The sequence below is a fragment of the Phascolarctos cinereus genome, unplaced genomic scaffold (assembly GCF_003287225.1).
Source record: "Phascolarctos cinereus isolate Bilbo 61053 unplaced genomic scaffold, phaCin_HiC Scaffold_726;HRSCAF=1367, whole genome shotgun sequence".
In the NCBI taxonomy this organism is placed as follows: Eukaryota; Metazoa; Chordata; class Mammalia; order Diprotodontia; family Phascolarctidae; genus Phascolarctos; species Phascolarctos cinereus.
The window spans coordinates 243,738,059-243,757,043 of record NW_027556098.1 but is presented as its reverse complement, the minus strand read 5'-3'; the positions used below and the strand labels follow the sequence as shown (position 1 = coordinate 243,757,043).

At 37.6% G+C, this 18,985-nt stretch overlaps 1 protein-coding gene across 11 annotated transcripts in view; it reads right to left on the bottom strand.

Annotated features, from left to right (window-relative positions):
* LOC110203966 (uncharacterized) overlaps positions 1–18,985 on the bottom strand; it is a 66,050-nt gene that overhangs the window by 20,731 nt on the left and 26,334 nt on the right. For 9 of the 11 annotated variants that reach the window (XM_078147038.1, XM_078147043.1, XM_078147047.1 and 6 more), the window contains 4 exons: positions 13,501–13,601; positions 12,715–12,832; positions 4,059–4,222; positions 3,313–3,409 (listed from right to left, as the gene is read on the bottom strand). In XM_078147038.1, coding sequence (XP_078003164.1) covers positions 3,313–3,409; positions 4,059–4,222; positions 12,715–12,832; positions 13,501–13,601 — 480 coding nt within the window. The remainder of the gene's footprint in view (positions 1–3,312; positions 3,410–4,058; positions 4,223–12,714; positions 12,833–13,500; positions 13,602–18,985) is intronic. The other 2 variants (XM_078147039.1, XM_078147048.1) reach the window with 2 other exon arrangements.

Genomic DNA, 18,985 nt, shown 5'->3' with positions numbered 1-18,985 from the left:
AATAGGGAAGTGGTATTTGCCTCTGCAGAAACATTGGTTGTCATGTTCTGGGATGCCAAACAAAACTTCTATTAACCCCAAATTGGGGGCACTGCTTTTATTTCTTTTCTACATTCTCCTAACGATATCACACAATTTTCAGGAGAGTGCACCCAAAGAGGCCTTGAATACATCTTTATGGAATACAAATGAGGAAAGCACCAGTAACCCAAAGAAAAGGATGAATTCACTACCAATAAAGAGAAAATTAAAGCAATTATCAAGAACTATGTTCCCTCATTATATGCCAAAACATCTGATAACCTAAGTGCAATGAATGAACATTTACAAAAATATAATTTTCCCACATTGAGAGAAAACGAAATAGATGACTTAACCCCATATTTAAAAAAGAAATCAAAAAGGCCTCAATGAACTGCCTGAGGAAAAACCTCCCAGCACCAGAAGGATTCACAAGTAAATTCTACCTAAGATTTAAAGAACAAGTCTATATAAAGTATTTGGAAAAAGAGGCAAAGAAAGAGTCCTACCAAATCTCTCTTATGACACAAATATGGTGCTGATATCTAAACCAAGAAGACTGAAAACAGAGAAAGAAAATGATAAAACAGTTTCCCTGATGGATATTGATGTAATTTCTAAATAAAATACTAGCAAGGAGATTATAGCAATATATCCCAAGGATCTATGACTATGACTTATATCAGAAATGCAGAGCTTGCTCAATATCAGGAAACCTATCAGCATAATTGACCATATCCATAACAAAAGCAACAGAAATCACATCATTTTCTTAACAGATACAGAAAAAGCTTTTGACAAAATACTACATGCATTCCTATTAAAAACTAGAGAACATAGGAGTCAGTAGAGCTTTCCTTAAAAGGATAAGTAGTGTCTATCTAAAACCATCAGTAAGCATTATATGTAATGGGAATTAGCTAGAAGCTTTTCTAATATGATCAGGGATGAAGAAAGGATGCCCATTATCAGCACTATTATTCAATATTGTACTAGAAATGTTAGCTGTAGTAATAAGAGAAGAACAAGAAATTGAAGGAATTAGAACAGGCAACGAGGAAACAAACTATCATTCTACAGATAGGACGGTATAAAAAATCCTAGAAAACCAATTAAAAAACCAGTTGACATAATTAACAGCTTCTGCAAAGTCAAGGACATAAAATAAACCCACATCAATCATCAGCATTTCTATATAGAACCATCAAAGCCCAGCAGCAATACATAGAAAAAAATCCATTTAAAATAACTGTAGACAATATAAAATACTTTAGAGTCTACCTGCTAAGACAAACCCAGGAACTATATGAACACAATTACAAAACATTTTTCAAACAAATAAAATCAGATCTAAACAACAGGAAAAAGATTGATTGCTCATGGGTAGGCTGAGCTAACAGAATGAAAATGACAATTCTACCTCAACTGATTTACTTGGTCAGTAACATAAGAATCAAACTACCAAAATTTCATTTTATGCAGCTAGAAAAAAATAATAACAAAATTCATCTGGAAGAAAAAAAGTTCAAGAAGATCAAGAGAATTAATGAAAATAAAATTTGAAGGAAGATGGCCTAGGTGTACTAGATTTCATACTGTCTTTTACAGTGGTAATCATCAAAACAATCTGGTACTGGCTAAGAAACAGACTCGTGGATCACTGGATTAGATTAGGAACATAATTCACAGCAGTCAATGACCATAGTAATCTAGTGTTTGATAAACCCAATGAGACAAGCTTTTTGGACAAGAACTCAGTATTTAATGAGAACTTCTAGTAAAACTGAAAAAAGGATAGCAGAAATTAGGTACAGACCAACATCTTCCACCATATACCAAGATAAGGTCAAAATGGATAGTTGGAGACATAGTTGGATAGTTGGAGTAATGCCTTAAACAACGTAGGGGAGCAAAGAATAGTTTATTAGTCAGCTCTATGGATAAGGGACAAATTTATGACCAAATAAGGAAAAGAAAGCATTACAAGATGTAAAATGGGTAACTTTGATTATAACAAATTCTAAAGGGTTTGCACAAACAAAACCAATGCAACCAAAATCAGAAAGAAAGTAGAAAGCTTTGAATTTTTTTCTCAAAGTGTCTCTGATAAAGGCCTCATTTCTCAAATATATAGAGAACCGAGTCAGATTTATAGGAATGCAAATCATTCTGCAATTGATAAATAGTCAAAGGACATGAACAGGCAGTTTTCAGATGAAGAACTCAATGCTATTTTGGCCATGTGAAAAATGCTTTAAATCACCAATGATGAAACAATTCTGATAAACGGTGGAAGGGATGTGGGAAAATTGTGACATTAACACACTGTTAGCGGAGGGATGAACTGATCCAACCATGGTGGACATCAGTTTAGAACAATGTCCAAAGCTATATAAAACTATACATACCTTTTGTTCCAGCAATAACACTACTAGGTATATATCCTCAAGATTTTTTTAAAAAGGTAAAAGGACATATTTGTACAAAAATATTTATAGCTGATCTTCTTGTAGAGACCTAGATTTGGAAATTGAGGAGTTGCCCATCAACTGGCGAATGGCTGAACAAGTTGTGGTATAAAATTGTAATGGATTACTATTGTGCTTCAAAAATTATTTCAGGGGCAGGTAGGTGGTGCAGTGGATAGAGCACTGGCCCTGAAGTCAGGAGGACCTGAGTTCAAATCTGGCCTCAGACCAAACACTGACACTTACTAGCTGCGCGACTCTGGGCAAGTCACTTAACCCCAACTGCCTAACCAAAAAACAAACAAACAGACAAACCAAGAAATGATTTCAGAAAACCCTGGAAAGAGTTACATGGACTGATGCAAAGTGGACTGAGCAAAACCAGGAGAACATTGTATCCAGTAACAGCAATATTATACAATGATCAGCTCTGAATAACAGGGATTCTCAGCAATACAGTGACCCAAGACAATTCCAAAGGATTCAGAATGAAAAATGCTATCCAATTCCAGAGAAAGAACTGATGGACTCTGAACGCAATCAAAGCATACCATTTTCCTCTATTTTTCATGGCTGATTTTTTTTTGTTACATGTCTTCTTTCACAATATGAATAATATGGAATTGTTTTGCATGGCTGTATGTGTATAAATAATATCAAAATGCCTAGTGTCTCAGGAGGGGGGAGGTAAGAAAGGGTGGGAGAGAATTGGAAACTCAAAATTAAAAAATAAAATATGAATGTTGAAAATTGTTTTCACATATAATTGGGAAAAATAAATATTCATAAAAAAGGAAAGAACCTATGAATCGGACCCTCTCACCATTGCATATATCTCTTTGATTACTTTGATGTAATTCTCAGCTTTCTCTTCCAGAGCTGCTTTTCTTGCCATTTCTTGTTTTTTTATTTCATTTTGTCTGGATAACAAAAATAAAAGCGTGTCTTTTAAATGGTGATAGTTCTGACTTGGGTACCAAGAGTTTTGGCTTTTATCTTGAGTATTCGACTAATAATACTTGAGCAAATAAGGTATACTGCATTACATTCATTGAAGTCTATATAATATTGACCACTTCTTATCAGTTATTCTCTTGTGTGTCCATTTTGACATTTTGTCCACTGATGATGATCTGTATTATATTTCTCTTTTATACATCCCTTGTGGGTGGTTTCTAAATTAACTGATAATCTCTTATTCTTGTTTTATTCTTTTTTTATGCTTAAACCAATGCACAGAGATATTTCTATAGACTTTTCCTTTTCTTTATGTCGATCAATTTTAATTCCTGCTTTATGATTTAGAATTTCTTCAGATAGTCTCAAATTGTCAGGCATCTCTAGATTTTTGGAGTAACAAAATAATACTAGTAGAAATTTTATTTGAACATAATCTCTCCTTTTACTTCTTTGCATATTACACTCCACCTAGGATATTCTGAAGAAAGGGATGACAGGGACATAGGTGGGGTACACTGTTACACACTGTAACTTCACCTGAATACTGCCACATTGTTTCCTAAAGAAATTCTACCATTCTGAAATCCCACTACTTGTACATGAGTGTACCTGATTGTCCAGAGACGGGCCAGGGTCCAACCAGTATAACGAATAGATTTCTTCCCAGTGGTGGTTTTTGTTTCTGTGATGTTTTCCTCATTAAGAGCGGTTTCATTTTCAATCATTCTTTCCATTTCAAGGATGTTTTCCTCTTCCGAATGTTCATCACTTTCCTGAAGCAAAGTAAAATTTTTAGAGAAATACAAAATATATTTCTAAATAAATTCAAATCCCAATTTTTGAGCTGAGACCATTCTGAACTTGAGATGGTGATTTTTTTCAGGCAGGAAACATTTCTGAAGCAGGTAAGAGTCATTTCCCAACCATCTCTTCTAAGAAAGAACTTTGGAAAGTGTAATGTGGACTTTGGACCAACTTTCAAAGAATGTAGCCCAAGCAAGAAAAGAGTTATCCATTCAAAAGCTTTCAGGTTATCAACTGTATATAGGGCAAAAATCCAAAGAAACACACAGGAGGTAATGCCCAACAGTCTAAATTCACAAGCACAAAAAGGAAATCCTACTAAGACATCTGCAGGAGTTTTTCTTAACTCTCTGCTGCTCAATGCAGATAATTCTGCAAATTTTATTTTTTATGTATTTATGTTTTTTACTATTTTATTTTTCCTCAGTTACAAGGGAATTCTTAACATTAATTTTTAAAACAATGAGTTCCAAATTCTCTCCCTTTCTTCCTCCCCACCCCCCGTCATTGAGAATGCAAGCAATTCAATATGTTATGTTGGTTGCAAAACATCCATAATCATGTAATCATGCAAAATATCCAAATAGTCATGTTGTGAAAGAAAAAATACAGAAAATATAAAGAAAAAAAACATCGAGAAAAGAAAAATAAGGTGAAAAAAAGTATGCTTCAATCTGTATTCAGACACTATCAGTTCTTTCTATGAGATGAATAGAATTTTTCATCAGAAGTCCTTCAGAGTTGTCTTGAATTGCTATATTGCTGAGAATAGCTAAGTCATTCACAGCTGATCATTTTACAATATTGCTGTTACTTTGTACACAGTACATTTCACTTTACTTCAGCCTATGCAAGAATTTCCAGGTTTTTGTGAGAGCATCGTGCTCATCATTTCTTTTTTTTTTCTTTTTCATACAACCCTTCATTATATTTTATTTTATTTAATAATACTAAGAATTTTTATGGATAGTATTGTGGATAACAACATAGAAACATCGTAAATGTACAATAAAATAATGTAACTTATCATACATAAATATTTGTTGATAAAGTCCTTTACACTATTACACTTATAACCAATAAATAAGAATAAGAAAGAATATTAATATGATGGATTAGTTTGCATTTTTGATGCAAAATTTCTCAAAATATTTTGGTTTTGTTGATATGCCTACTTGCAATTATTTTTCAACCTATAATCAATATTTCTTTTTATAAAAGTTTTCCATCCAGCAAGAAATCAGGATGTAGATATCTTGATATGTTCTCTGCTATTTATCCACTTTTCATTTTTTGTTTAATTAATTAATTTAGTTTTAGTTTTCAACGTTTACTGCCATGAGCTTTTGTGTTTTCAATTTTCTGCCCCTTCCCCTCTCCCCAAGATGGCATGCAATCTGATATAGGCTGTACATATACACCCCTATTAAACACATTTTCACATTAGTCATGTTGTAAAGAAGTATTAGAACCAACGGGAGGAACCATGAGAAAGAAGAACCAAATGAAACAACAAAAGAAAAAAAGATCAAATGGTATGCTTCGATCAGCAGTTAGTTCTTTTTTTTTGGATGTGGACAGCATTTTCCATCATGAGTCTTTTGGAGTTATATTAGATCCTTGCATTGTTGAGAAAAGCCAAGTCTATGAAAGTTAGTCATCACGCAATGATGCTGTTACTGTGTACAATGTTCTCTTGGTTCTGCTCATTTCACTCAGCATCAGTTCATATGTGTCTGCCCAGGTTCTTCTGAAGTCTACTTGTTCATCATTTCTTATAGTACATTAGTATTCCATCATAACCACATACCACAACTTGTTCAGCCATTCACCAACTGATGGGCATCCCCTCAATTTCTAATTCTTTACCCCCATAAAAGAGCTGCTATAAATATTTTTGTACATATAGGCCCTTTTCCTTTGTGTTTTTTATTCTTTTGGGATATTGACCTAGTAGCAGTATTGCTAGGTCAAAGGATATGTGTGGTTTTATAGCCCATTGGGCAGAGTTCCAAATGGCTCAACAGAATGGCTGAATCAATTCACACCACCATCAACAGTGCACTAATGTCTCATTTTTCACACATGCCCTCCAACACTGGTCATTTACCTTTTCTGTCCTATGAGCCAATTTAATAGGTATGAGGTAGTACCTCAGAATTGTTTCATTTTGCATTTCTCCAATCAATAGGGAGTTAGAATTTTTTCATATGGCTATAGATAGCTTTGATTACTTCATCTGAAAACTGATTATATCCTTTGATCATTTATAAGTTGGGGAATGGCTCTTATTTTTATAGATTTGTCTGTTCTCTATGTTTGAGAAATGAGGCCTTTATCAGAGAAACTTGTTTCAAATTTTTTTCACAGTTACTATTGCTAACTGTATTTTTCTCCATCCTATCCCACCCATTCCCTTTATTCTATTCTCTCTCTCCTTTCACCCTGTCCCTCCTCAAAAGTGTTTTGCTTCTGATTATCCCCTCCCCCAATCTGTCCTCCTTTCTATCACCTTCCCCTTTTTCTATTCTCTTCCCCTCCTACTTTCCTGTAGGGTAAGATAGATTTCTATGCCAAATTGCTTATGTATGTTATTCACTCTTTGAGCCAATTCTAATGAGAGCAACATTCACTCACTCCCTCTCACCTCCTCCCTCTTCCCCTCAACTGTAAAGACTTTTTCTTGTTTCTTTTATGTGGGATAATTTACCCCATTCTACCTCTCCTTTTCTTTTTCTCCGGTATATTGCTCTCTCACACCTTAATTTTATTTTTTAGATATCCCCCCTTTATATTGAATTCATACCTATGCCCTCTGTCTATATATACTCTCTCTAACTACCCTAATAATGAGAAAGGTCTTATGAGTTACAAATATCATCTTCCTATGTAGGAATGTAAATAGTTTAATATTATTAAGTCCCTTATGATTTCCCTTTCCTGTTTAACTTTTTATGCTTCTCTTCAGTCTTGTATTTGTAGGTCAGATTTTCTATTCAGCTCTGGTCTTTTCATTAAGAATGCTTGGAAGCCCTCTATTTCATTGAATATACATTTTTTGATTATACTCAGTTTTGCTGGGTAGATGATTCTTGGTTGTAATCTTTGCTCTTTTGCTCTCTAGAATAGCATATTCCAAGCTTTTAGATCCTTTAATGTTGAAGCTGCTAAATCTTGTGTTGTCCTGACTATGGCTCCACAATACTTGAATTGTTATTTTCTGGCTTCTTGCAATATTTTCTTCTTGACCTGAGAACCTGCAACCTGGATCCAAGTATGAGCAAAGCAGCAGAGTCCTGCCTCAGTGCTAGCAAAAAAACCAGACAAACCCTGCAATCTCCTTCTGACCAGTTGTTCGACCCTGTTTTAATATTTGTGGGCTGAGAGCTCAGGAAGCAGCCGCTGCTGCTGCTACTGCTGCTGCTGCTGCTGATTCAGTCACTCCCAAGGTCTGCTCCCAGCTTGCTGGGGCCAGGGTTGTAGGATCTGTGCTCGACTGGGTTCCACTCTCACCCAGATGGGACAGACCTTCCCTCCTGACCTTCCAAGTTGTCTTTGGCATGTGTGGGCTGAGATGTCTGGAAACCACCACTCCTGCCAGTGATTCAATCACCCTGAGGCCTGCTCTGGGTTTGCTGGGGCCAGGTCTGCACTGGCATAGCCTGTGCTAGACTGAGTTTATCTCTCACCCTGGTACAACAGACCTTTCCTGCCAACCTTCCAAGTTGTCTTGGGCTGGAAACTTGTTTCACTCCATCTTTTTGTGGGTTCTGCTGCTCTAGAGTTTGTTTAGAGCCATTTTTTCAAGGTATTTGGAGAGGTCTGGGGAGAGCTCAGGTGAGTCCCCTGCTTTTACTCTGCCATCTTGGCTCTACCTCCTTTGCAAGTTTTAAAGAGCAAGCATGATTCAAAGAGATGTGAGAACACACTCTCTCCCCTTACTCTTTTGCACAGATGAAAGGTACAGGGCAGTGCAATATTATGTATATTTAAAAATTTTTTCCCAATGCATTGACTGATTTTTCTCATTGTGTTCCTTTTCTTCCTCTTCTGTTTTCTTGTTTTAAATTATTGTTATTTTGGGGCAGCTAGGTGGTTCACTGGATAGAGCTCTAGCTTTGGGGTCAGGAGGACCTGAGTTCAAATCTGGCCTCAGACCAAACACTTGACGTTTACTAGCTGTGTGACCCTGGGCAAGTCACTTAACCCCAATTGCCTCACCAAAAAGCACAAACAAAACAAAACAAAAATTATTATTCTTTATAAAATGCGTGGGCATCTCTTAATGGCAGCTGGGACACTACTTGAATTTGTAGTGATTAAAAAAAGCTATCAATAAAATTTTTAATTTCTTAAAAACCAACGTTATTTCCATAGCCCATGCAAGAAGTCTTGGAATCCCGGATCAAGGAAATTAGTGTTCCTGTGAGTAGAGAGAAAGGAATGAATGCCAGATATGTTCCAGAGGAAAAAGTGACATGATTTGATAACTGATATGATGAGACATAAGAATATTGACCCAGAGTGAAGAGGCATAGAGATAATTCTGAGTACAGAGAGCTGGGTGACTGAAAAGAAGGCAGTGTCCTCCGTAGAAGGAACAAAGTTTAGTGAAGAAGGTGTTGTTGTTGTTGTTGTTGTTGTTGTTTTTTTTCAGCCAAAGACAAGAGAGAGGGAGGTTTTGGAGGAAGATAATTGGAATGTGTTGAGGAGGAGAATGCAAGTTGATTGACTGACTGGGGCTGGAACTCAAGAAACTGATTGTGTTTAGATCAATAGATCTGGAGTCTTCTATAGAGAGATAATTATTCACCCAAAGAGTGCTCGTGGAATCAGGAATAGAAAGGGAGCAGGGAGAGAAGATTCCACAGGGCACAATGCTAGAGGACACCCAGTATTATTGGACAGGAGACAGAAGGTGATCCAACATAGAGAAAGAGAAGTGTACATCTGGTAGGAGTGGCACTGGGAAAAAGCAGCATCATGAAAATTGGGGGGGAATAGAATCTGTATGTGGAATGGGAACTCCGCTGTGGAGTTTGAACTACACAGAGAAGCAAGGCACTACAGAGACAGAAAAATCCAGTCGATTCGACAATTAAAAAATTGTTGAGGTTTTTCAGGGGAAAATTTTGAAAATAAAAATAGAGTTCCAAAGGACCCACTATTACTATCCGGCAAACTATATCCTAGAGTAGTCTTCATCAAAACTCTTTGGTTGTAGTGATTACAAGGAAAAGAAAAAAGAAAGGCAGATGAAAGGAACAAGCTGGATAACCAAGACCCAAGAAACATGTGAATACAGAAGAAGTCTAATATTTAAGGAACACAAGAACTGAAACAAGTAGAAGGAGGACTCTTTGTCTTAGACAAAATACAAAAAAAAAATAGCAGTTAGGCACTAAATAGGGTTAGAATAGCATCCTATGTGATTTAACTGGATGAGCTCTGGAGCTCATCCTTTAACATAAGAGAGGAATATTTGTCCATCATGTAAAACACTGTTCAGGCTTCCCTGGCATAAAATAATGAGGTCAGCCTAACAGCTCTGTTGACCTTCAGTTTGGTAGGCAGTCTAATATGTCATGACCCTGTTGTTATCTTTCTTTGGCAGGCATATGAACTTGTTGACTAGGTTAGTTTTGATTGCAAAAGCTAAGACAGCTTCACAGTTCTTCCTTTTACTGAGGTCACTCCAGAAAAACGTGTATCCAGCTCAAACTTCTGTGAGCTGGCTTTCATTTGCCAGTCTTGTTTTATTCAGGGCTGCTATTTCGATACAATGCCTGCTGAGTTCTCTTACAACAAGGACTGTTCATCTTTCAGGTCTACTGGAATTCATGTTGTCCATAAACATACACACATTCCATATACTGATGGTGAATGGCATCAACTTTGCAAAATGTTTTGTATTTTTTTGTGTGTGTGTTTCGACCACAGGGTGGAATCCCCACCTATAATGAAACAGGGTTTTTAGGGCACCTTTTCTAGCCCTTTTCTCATGTCAGGAGAGGAGCCACGTTCCTTAACAAAGCCTGCTCAGACACCAAGGAGACTGACAAATTTCACTGCTGCCTCAGTCCAATGAAAAGGCAATGCTATGGCATCTGTGTGCAGGATTGTGACTACAGCTCCCAATGTATCCACACCCGCTGCTTCATCACTTGCCTGTCTGCATAGACTTTGAGGTAGATAAAAATGGCAAAGTGGTATGTGTGATGTTTTTGGATTCATGTATAAATTGGATACGTGAGGCAGGGTTGCACAAAGTTGTCAGCCTTACTCTCTCTTCCAGAGTCATTGGAGTCCATTAGCAAGACAAAGTCAAGATGACTGAGAATGGCTGGAATGCAGTGGAAGACCTTAGGTATCCATGATGTCTAACCAAGCTCTAAGCACTACACAACACCTGCTTCCATTGTACTGAAGAAGACAAGAACAAGAGCAAATTGTTCTTGTCAGTCCATTTCATCGGCTGAGGTCTTCACACGGTTGGGGTAGACACCCCCTAACTCATTGGAGCTTTTGAGTCCCCTTGGTTACCCTGAACCTGGCTTAGCCCATCTGCTGAAATGATTTATCAGGGTGTGGTCACTGGGACTGCTACAATCTACGGGTAAGATACTAGTCTTCCCTGAACACAGAGAGCATCAATGGAAAATAATGTCAGAAGAAAGGTATTAGCCAGGGATGGATTAGCCAGTATGGATGGGGAAGGGTCACTATAAAAAGGATCCTTCAGAAGGTAGAATTTGAGTCTTGGAGAATGTGAAAGCCATTCCGTGGAGGTGAAAAGAGAGAACGTTCTAGACAGAGGGAACAGAGATTGAAAAAACGTGGGTTTGGAATATGGAGAATGCTGTCTGAGGAAGAACAAGAAGGCCCCCAGGCCTCTGGATCTAAATAATAATCAGAAGAGAGTAAAGTAAAAACAGACTGGAAGAGTTGGAAAGAGGCCAGGTGGTGGAAATCTTTAAAAGCCAAAGGCAGGATTATATACTTGGTCCAAAAGACTCTGGATTTTATCAAATAAGGAAGAAATATGATCACATCTATGTTTTAAGAATATCACCTTGGCAAGTGAGGCTAGACTGGATTGGAGTGGAGGGAGACTTGAGGAAGGAAAAGGCTCTTGCAATTATCTGGACATGAGGTAAACAGGGCCTGTATCAATGTGATGATTGAGTGGGAAGAGAAAATGGGATATAGAAAAGAAATGTTGTGAAGGAAGAAATGACAAGGCTTGGCAAGAGATTGTTTACATGGAATGATGATTCATTGACCTCACAGGAGCTCAGAAAAACTGTCAAGCAAGATGTTACAGGAGAAGTGAAGAGGGAAGAGCACAAAGCCATGGGAGACAAACCTATGATTTGTGGCCAGCGATGTCGATTCTACAAAAGAAGACTCCAGGGGACAGACAAAACACATAGGAGAAGCCCCACGGGGGAGCAGTGGCACAAAAACCTAAAGAGGAAAGCCTATCCAAGAGAACAGGATGATGAATGGTGTCCAAGGCTGTAGAGAGATCAAGAAAGATGAGAACTGACATAATGCCTTTGGATGTGGAACAAAAGTAACTTTGGAGAGTACAATTTAGTACTGTAGGAAATGACCAATTCAAAGAATTTAGAATAGCCTAGGTAAACATTTAAGAACTGATACAGAATGAGGTAAGGAGAATATTAGCTATAACTAAAATAACTGCAAATCAGCACAACACTGAAAGTCTGATATTCTCTTATTAACCATATTGGAAAATCCTACCCCTAGCCTAGAAAATGGAAAATGTAATCCAGTTCCCTCTATTTGGTGAGGACACTCTGGGCTACAGATGCAGAATGTTGTATCTTCTGTCAGGTGCAGTTATGGTGGCAGGTTTTGCTGAACTGTTTGCTTATTTATGAAGTATATATGTATGATTTGTTCATATGCACGTATGTATATATGTATGCATTATCTTTGTATTACAGGGAACTACTCAATGGTGAAAGTATGCGGAGGAATCTGAGAATAACCAGTTTACAGAATCAAAATAAATCAATAAATTTAATAAACCACCCTCCCCACCCCCCAAATAATTGAGGTGATGAGTTTCACGATGTATACTAGTGTTTCCAATTGTTGAAGCTTGGAAGAGTTATTTGTTTTAAGTAATAGTCATTTTGGAAACAATAGTCAATACATATTATTATTGCCACTTGAAAGAAAAAAATGTTACAATGCTGAAAAAAAAATCTGCCCTAATTCAGAATGCCTAGGAACAGGGAAGTGGCATTGCCTCTCTGCAGAAACATTTGTTTTTATGTTTGGGGCTTTCCCCCAAAATTACCAGCAACCTGCATTTCGAGGCATCGCTTTTATTCCTTTTTTACGTTCTCACTGTATCCCACAATTTTCAGGAGAGTGCACACAAACAGTCCCTGAAGAAATCCTTATGGAATACAAATGGGAAAAGTACCCATGAACTAGACTCTCTCACCACGGCATACAACTCTTTGATGTCCGTGAGGAATGCCTGCGTTTGCTCTTGCAAAATGATTTTTCTTGTCAGTTCTTGTTTCCTGAATTCAGTTTCTCTGGAAAACAAAAACAAAGTGTGTTTGCGTGTGTTTTAAGTTGGGAGAGTGCTAACTTGGGTATCAAGAGTCTTCTATTCCACTTCTTTCACCGATCTAGTTGAGTGAATTAGGTATATTGGATTCCATTTATTGACCTCTTAAAACAGTGACAATTTCTTACCACTTATTCTCTTGTGCTTCCCCTTTAATATTCTGTCCATTCATCACCATCTGTATATAGCATTTCCCCTTTAATTCAAAGTATATAAATTAATCTATACTCTTTTACTCTGAATTTTTGTGCTCACACTAATTCATAGAGAAGAAGTTTCTAGAATTTTCCTTTTCCTTCTAAGAATCGATTTAGTTCCTGTTATTATTCATCTATGTTAATGATCTAGAATTTCTTCAGACAGAAGAATTGACAGAATTTCTTCAACTTGTTATGCCTTTCAGGAATCTCCAGGTTTCTGGAGTAAAAAAGAATAGTACAAGAAATGTTCTTTGAACATAACCTCTCTTTTTACTTGTTTGTAAAATATACTCCATTGAAGATTTTCCCAATAAAGGGATGGGTGACAAAGGCAGGGTCTAATGTTATTTCTGTAACTTCACCAGGATACCATCACATTGTTTCCTAAAACATTCAACTATTCTGAAATCCCACTAGTAGTACATGAGTGTACCTGTTTGTCCAGGAAGATAGTAGAGTCGAAGCATCATAAATGTTTTCCTTTTTAGTCATGTTTTCCTTTATGGTGATATTTTCTTCCTCATTAATGTTTTCCTTTCAAAAAGAAACATTTTTAGAGAGATATAAAATGTATTTCTAAAAAAATTCACATCCAAATATTTGAGCTGAGACAACTCTAACTTATGCTTTGATGATAATGTTTTTTCAAGCAGGAAAGATTTCTGAGGAAAAAACCCTTCTTTTCTCAGCACCCCTTCCCAGGAAGAACCTGTGAACGTGTAATATGGATTGTGAACCAATTTTGAAAGAGTGTAGTACAATCAAGAAAGAGTCATCAGTTCCAAAGCAGTCAGGCTAAGATCCGAAGAAATACATAGTGCCCAACAAGTCAAATTTACGAGCACAGAAAGGATATCCTACTGACACATCTACAGGATATTTTCTTTAGCCTCTGCAGCTCAATGAAAACAATTTTCCAAACTTTAAAGAACAAACATGACTCAAAGAAGAGATATGAGATGAGAATCCCAACCCTCACTTCTTTTGCAGTGGTAGAAGGTGCAAGGGGGTGCAATATGCTGATATTTTAAAACTTATTTCAGTGCAATGAATGATTTATATACGCATGTATGTATGTATATACATACACACACACACACACACACACATAATGTATATACGGAAGACTTAAGAGACAGAGATGACTCTGAGTGCAGAGAAGAGTTGAGTGACTGGATAGAAGACACAGTGTCCTTAATAGAAGCAGAAAAGTTTTGTGGAGTAACAGGTTTTGGGAAAAGATAATTTGGATGTGTTAGTATGAGATGCATGCTAAGTGATTAACTGAATGACTGATTGATTGATCGTGTCTGGAACTCAAGAGAAATGTTGGACTTGTATCTATAGATCTGGGAGTCTTCTGCAGAGAAATAATCATTCACCCAAACAGAGCTCATGAGATCAGGAAGAAAAAGGGAGGAGAGAGAGATTATATGAGGCAGAATGCTAGAGGACACATAATCTTATTGAGTGGGAAATGGACAGTGATCCAACATAGAGAAATGAGAAGTAAAGGATAGGAGAGGCACCAGGAGGGAGTAGTTTCATGAAGGGTAGATGAGGAGAGAATCTGTAAGGAGAAGGGGAACTCCTCTGCTTCAAAAGTGGTAGAGAGGCAAAGAACTACAAAAATTGAGAAGCCATGAGATTCGACAGTTAAAAGATTGTTGAGGTTTTTGGTGGAAAAATTTGAAAAAATAATAGAGATGAAAAGAGGTCACTATTGTTCTTATTGTTCAGTCATCTCAGTCATGTCCAACTGTTTGAGATCTCATTTGTGGTTTTCTTGGCAATGATGCTACGGTGGCTTGTCATTTCCTTCTACAGTTCATTTCACAGATGAGGAAGCTGAGGCAAAGAGGGTTCAGTGACTTGCCTAGGCTTCACACAGCTATTAAATATCTGGGACCAGATCTGAAGGCAGGTCTTTCTGACTCCAGGCTCAGTGCTCTATCCACTGCACAATCTAGCTGTGTGATCCTGGGCAAGTCGCTGAACCCTGTTTGCTTCTCAGTTCCTCATCTGTCAAGACAGGTGGAGAAGGAAATGGCAAACCACGGCAGTATTTTTGCCAAGAAAACCCAAAATAGGTTCACAAAGAGTCACACATGACTGAAAGGACAGGATAACAACTTTAAAGACTTTTAACAGAAAAAAATTGAAAAAAAATTAGGGATCAACAGGATGCACCATTACTACATGGCAAAGTATATCAGAAAGCAGTCAGTTCTCATCAAAACTCTTTGGTTGTAGTTATAAAAGGGGGGGGGGGAAAGTCAGATGAGGTGAACTAGCTGTATAAGCAAGACCTTAGAAGCAAGTGAACCTAGAAGTCCACCATGAAAGCAACCTAAAAATACAAATCAGTAAGAGGAAGATTCTTTGTTCTAGACGAAGTGCCAGAAAAACTACAAAGCAATTAGGCTCTAATAATATCAGACAGAATTTAACATGAAAAGCTCTAGAGGCCTAACTAGCCTTAATATGAAAAAAGAATATTCAAACATCATGTAAAATAGAAGGAAGTTCCTTTCTGTGATATGATTGTGGGGAAATGCACAACCAAATAAGCAATGTAGGCCATCATATAGGCCACCACATAAGAAAAATATAGATAATCTTAATGACATTACCTCAGCAACCTTTTGTATGACCAGAATCAATGTTGGCAGGTTACAAGAGGAAAAAACCTCAGACAGGAAAAGTCTTTGCATTCATTCTCAGTTACCACAATAATTAATACAAACTGATAAGACTTGGGTTATATACACACACGTGTGTATGTATATATGTGTGTTCATAGATACATACACACACACACACACACACACACATCTTTCTCCCGTTCTCTTGGTAATTGTCCAATACCATTATTAACAAACAGTTTTGCGAAGAAGAATTGCAGACCATCAACAGCCCTATGAAAAACAGCCCTCCATCATGGAAGGAAAATGCCAATGAATGCCAAATGCCAAATGGGTTTCCCTTTATCAAGATCAAATGGGCAATAATGATAATATAGGGGAACACCCATAACAAGAGATTCTGTGGGTGATAGGCTAATTGTTCATATGTTTTTGGAGGAGCTAAAAAGGGTCTAATAGTTATGGAGAAAAAACATTTGGAATTCCTTAAGAAAGGTCAATAAAATGACCACACCTTTGATCACACTTCTAGGCACATATACTCCAAGGACTTCAAAGTCAAGAGAAAGGCTCCATATATACAGCCAAATTTTCCTGGCTGGAAATCGATCAGTGATCTGTGTTCTCTTTTGTTATATTATCTATGTTAAAGTCAAATCAGTTACCAAGAACAGAGGAAAAACTTTCCTTGGACAAAAATAATGAAATGAAATAAGCTGCAAGTTTTGAATTTGGAACTAAATAGAGAGAGCCTCTCCTTATGAGTGGCCTTTATGGAGATAATCTTCCATTGGAGAAGACCTCATGAGCGTTACTAATTTTTAAGCCTGCAACAGAGTGAGGATTTCTTATTAGCTAGGTAAATTGAGGAAAATCCCATTTTTCCCACTGGAATGTAAACACAAGTTTTTTCTTTGTGGCCAATGGTGTTCCTCAATATTTTGTCATTGGTCTGGGAGTTGAGGATAATATTCCTACCCACATTGTGTTATTTGAAACGCTATTGGTATTTCTCTAATTAATAAGCAAGCTTGGGACCCATAAAGGAGAGCAAACCTTAAAAAGTATATGTGTATGTTAATATATACATAGATATTTTGAGGATATTTTCCTCAATTACATGGTAAAACAATTTGAAATCTTTTTTGTAAAGTTTTGAATTCCAAATCCTATTTATTTTCAAAGGGAAGAATAAGTCTTGCTTACTTCATCAATAAGACAATGTGAAAGGAGACAGAATTTGTATCTGTCTCCTTATCTGTAAAACAGCCAGGTGGGCTGCCTGAGCAGCAGGGTCACCTCTATGAAAGAGTTAGTGTATTGTGCCACTTAGAAAATGGAATCCCCAGTGGTCCTCCATTGATTTACAATTAGAAGAAAATAAGCATCTCTTAGGTAAATTCATTTGTGTGGCCATCAAATTTAGGCATAGAAGTCTACTTGTAAAAAGTGTGGTTAGATGGTGGAGTAAGCAGTAAATTGCTATAACTCTCCCATATTGACTCCCAAACAACCACAAAATAGTGCCCCAAACAAATCATGGAAGAGTAGAACCAGCAAAAAGGAGGGGTGAACCAGTATTTTAGCCCAAGACACTTGGAAGATCAGCAAGAAAGATCCATCTCTCTCATGTAAAAAGGGAGCGTGTTCCAGGACACAAAGTATCCCAGCAAGCCTGCAACACGCCCTACCTCAGCAAGCCAGTGGGAGATCCTGAACCCCATCATGTTAGAGCAGGCAAAAGCTAACACCAGGACCCCCATGTGCCTTAGCATAGCCAGGAGAACCAGCAGACTCCAGCCTCAAGAACCACCATAGGTGCTTCAGCGTAGCCACACGCAAACAGCCATCTGCTAGAAGCCAAGCCCTCCACGAGCTTCAGAAAAACTACTGGACTGTGATCCAGGGCAAAAAGGCACCCTGCAGCAGTCAGACCTCCATGTGCTTCAGCACAGCCCAGGGTAAACAGGCATCCTTCAGGGGCCAGACCTCCACATGCTCCAGTGTAGGCCTGGAGAAATGAAGAAATACCCCACCAGGCCTCAGCACACACCAGACGCCACCATTACGACACAGACAAACACCACATAAGCTGCCAGACCCCTATGGACTCCAGCAGTGCTATCCAACCCACACCCCACCCCCTCAGCACAGTACTAGACAGGAGGGTCCCCTGGGAGCCTCAGGATATCATCAGCACAGCACCAGATAAAAAGCAAGAACCTGCAGCCACTGGCATAGGAAGCCTGAGATAGTGCCCCTTTCAGGGTGCAGAGCTCAAGTTTACAAGACAGGAAAAAGCTGCCCTCCCCCCCAAAAAAAAGATGAGCAAAAAACAACAAAAAAGAATCTAACTGTACAAAGTTATTATGGTTACAGCAAAGACCAAGACACAGACTCAGAAGACAACAATGTCAAAACACCTACAGGCAAAGCCCCAAAGGAAAATGGGAAGTCACCTCAAGCCTAGAAAGGACTCATGGAAGAGCTCAAAATGGAGTTGAAAAATCATGGAAGAGAGGTAGAAGAAAAAATGGGGAAAAATGAGATTGATGCAAGAGAATTATGATAAAAGAGTTAATAGCTTGGAAAACTGCTTAAAAAGCAGAATTGACCAAATGGAAAAAGAGATAAAAAAAAATCCACTAAAGAAAACATATTTCTTCCCTTACTTGATTTTTTTTCTTGTGGTTTTTCTTCTTCCTTTGATCTATATTCCTTCTTTCACAACTGTGACTAATAACAGAAATATTTTTACATGATAGCACATGTATAAAATATATCAAACTGCCTACCATTTTCAGAAGAGGAGAGGGGAAGGAGGGAGATGAAATTGGAACTCAAAATCTTGTAAAAATGAATGCTAAAAATTTTCATGACATGTAACTGGGGAAAAACATGCTACTTTAAAAAAAAGTGTCGCTATCTACACACTTATGCATAGGATTAGATGCTTAGCAGCATCTCATCTTCCTGAGTGAAGAATGTACAACTAGAGTGAATCACTAGAGTAAATAACGAAGGTAAATAGCTAGACTGAAAATTCTGGAATTTTTTTGGTGAAAATAACAAGATGAGATGATTATATATGTCATATATTAAAAAAAACCTGGGTTCAGAATCTTATATGTGCCTAAATATGTGAACATAACAATCCACTATCTTCACATCACAAGACAGTCATAGGTAAGAAAACTGATGTTTGTTTCATCCCTTTGGGGGACTTGAATCCAAGGTGAAGAATCCCAGAATTCAAATGGGGTCGCTAGGAGG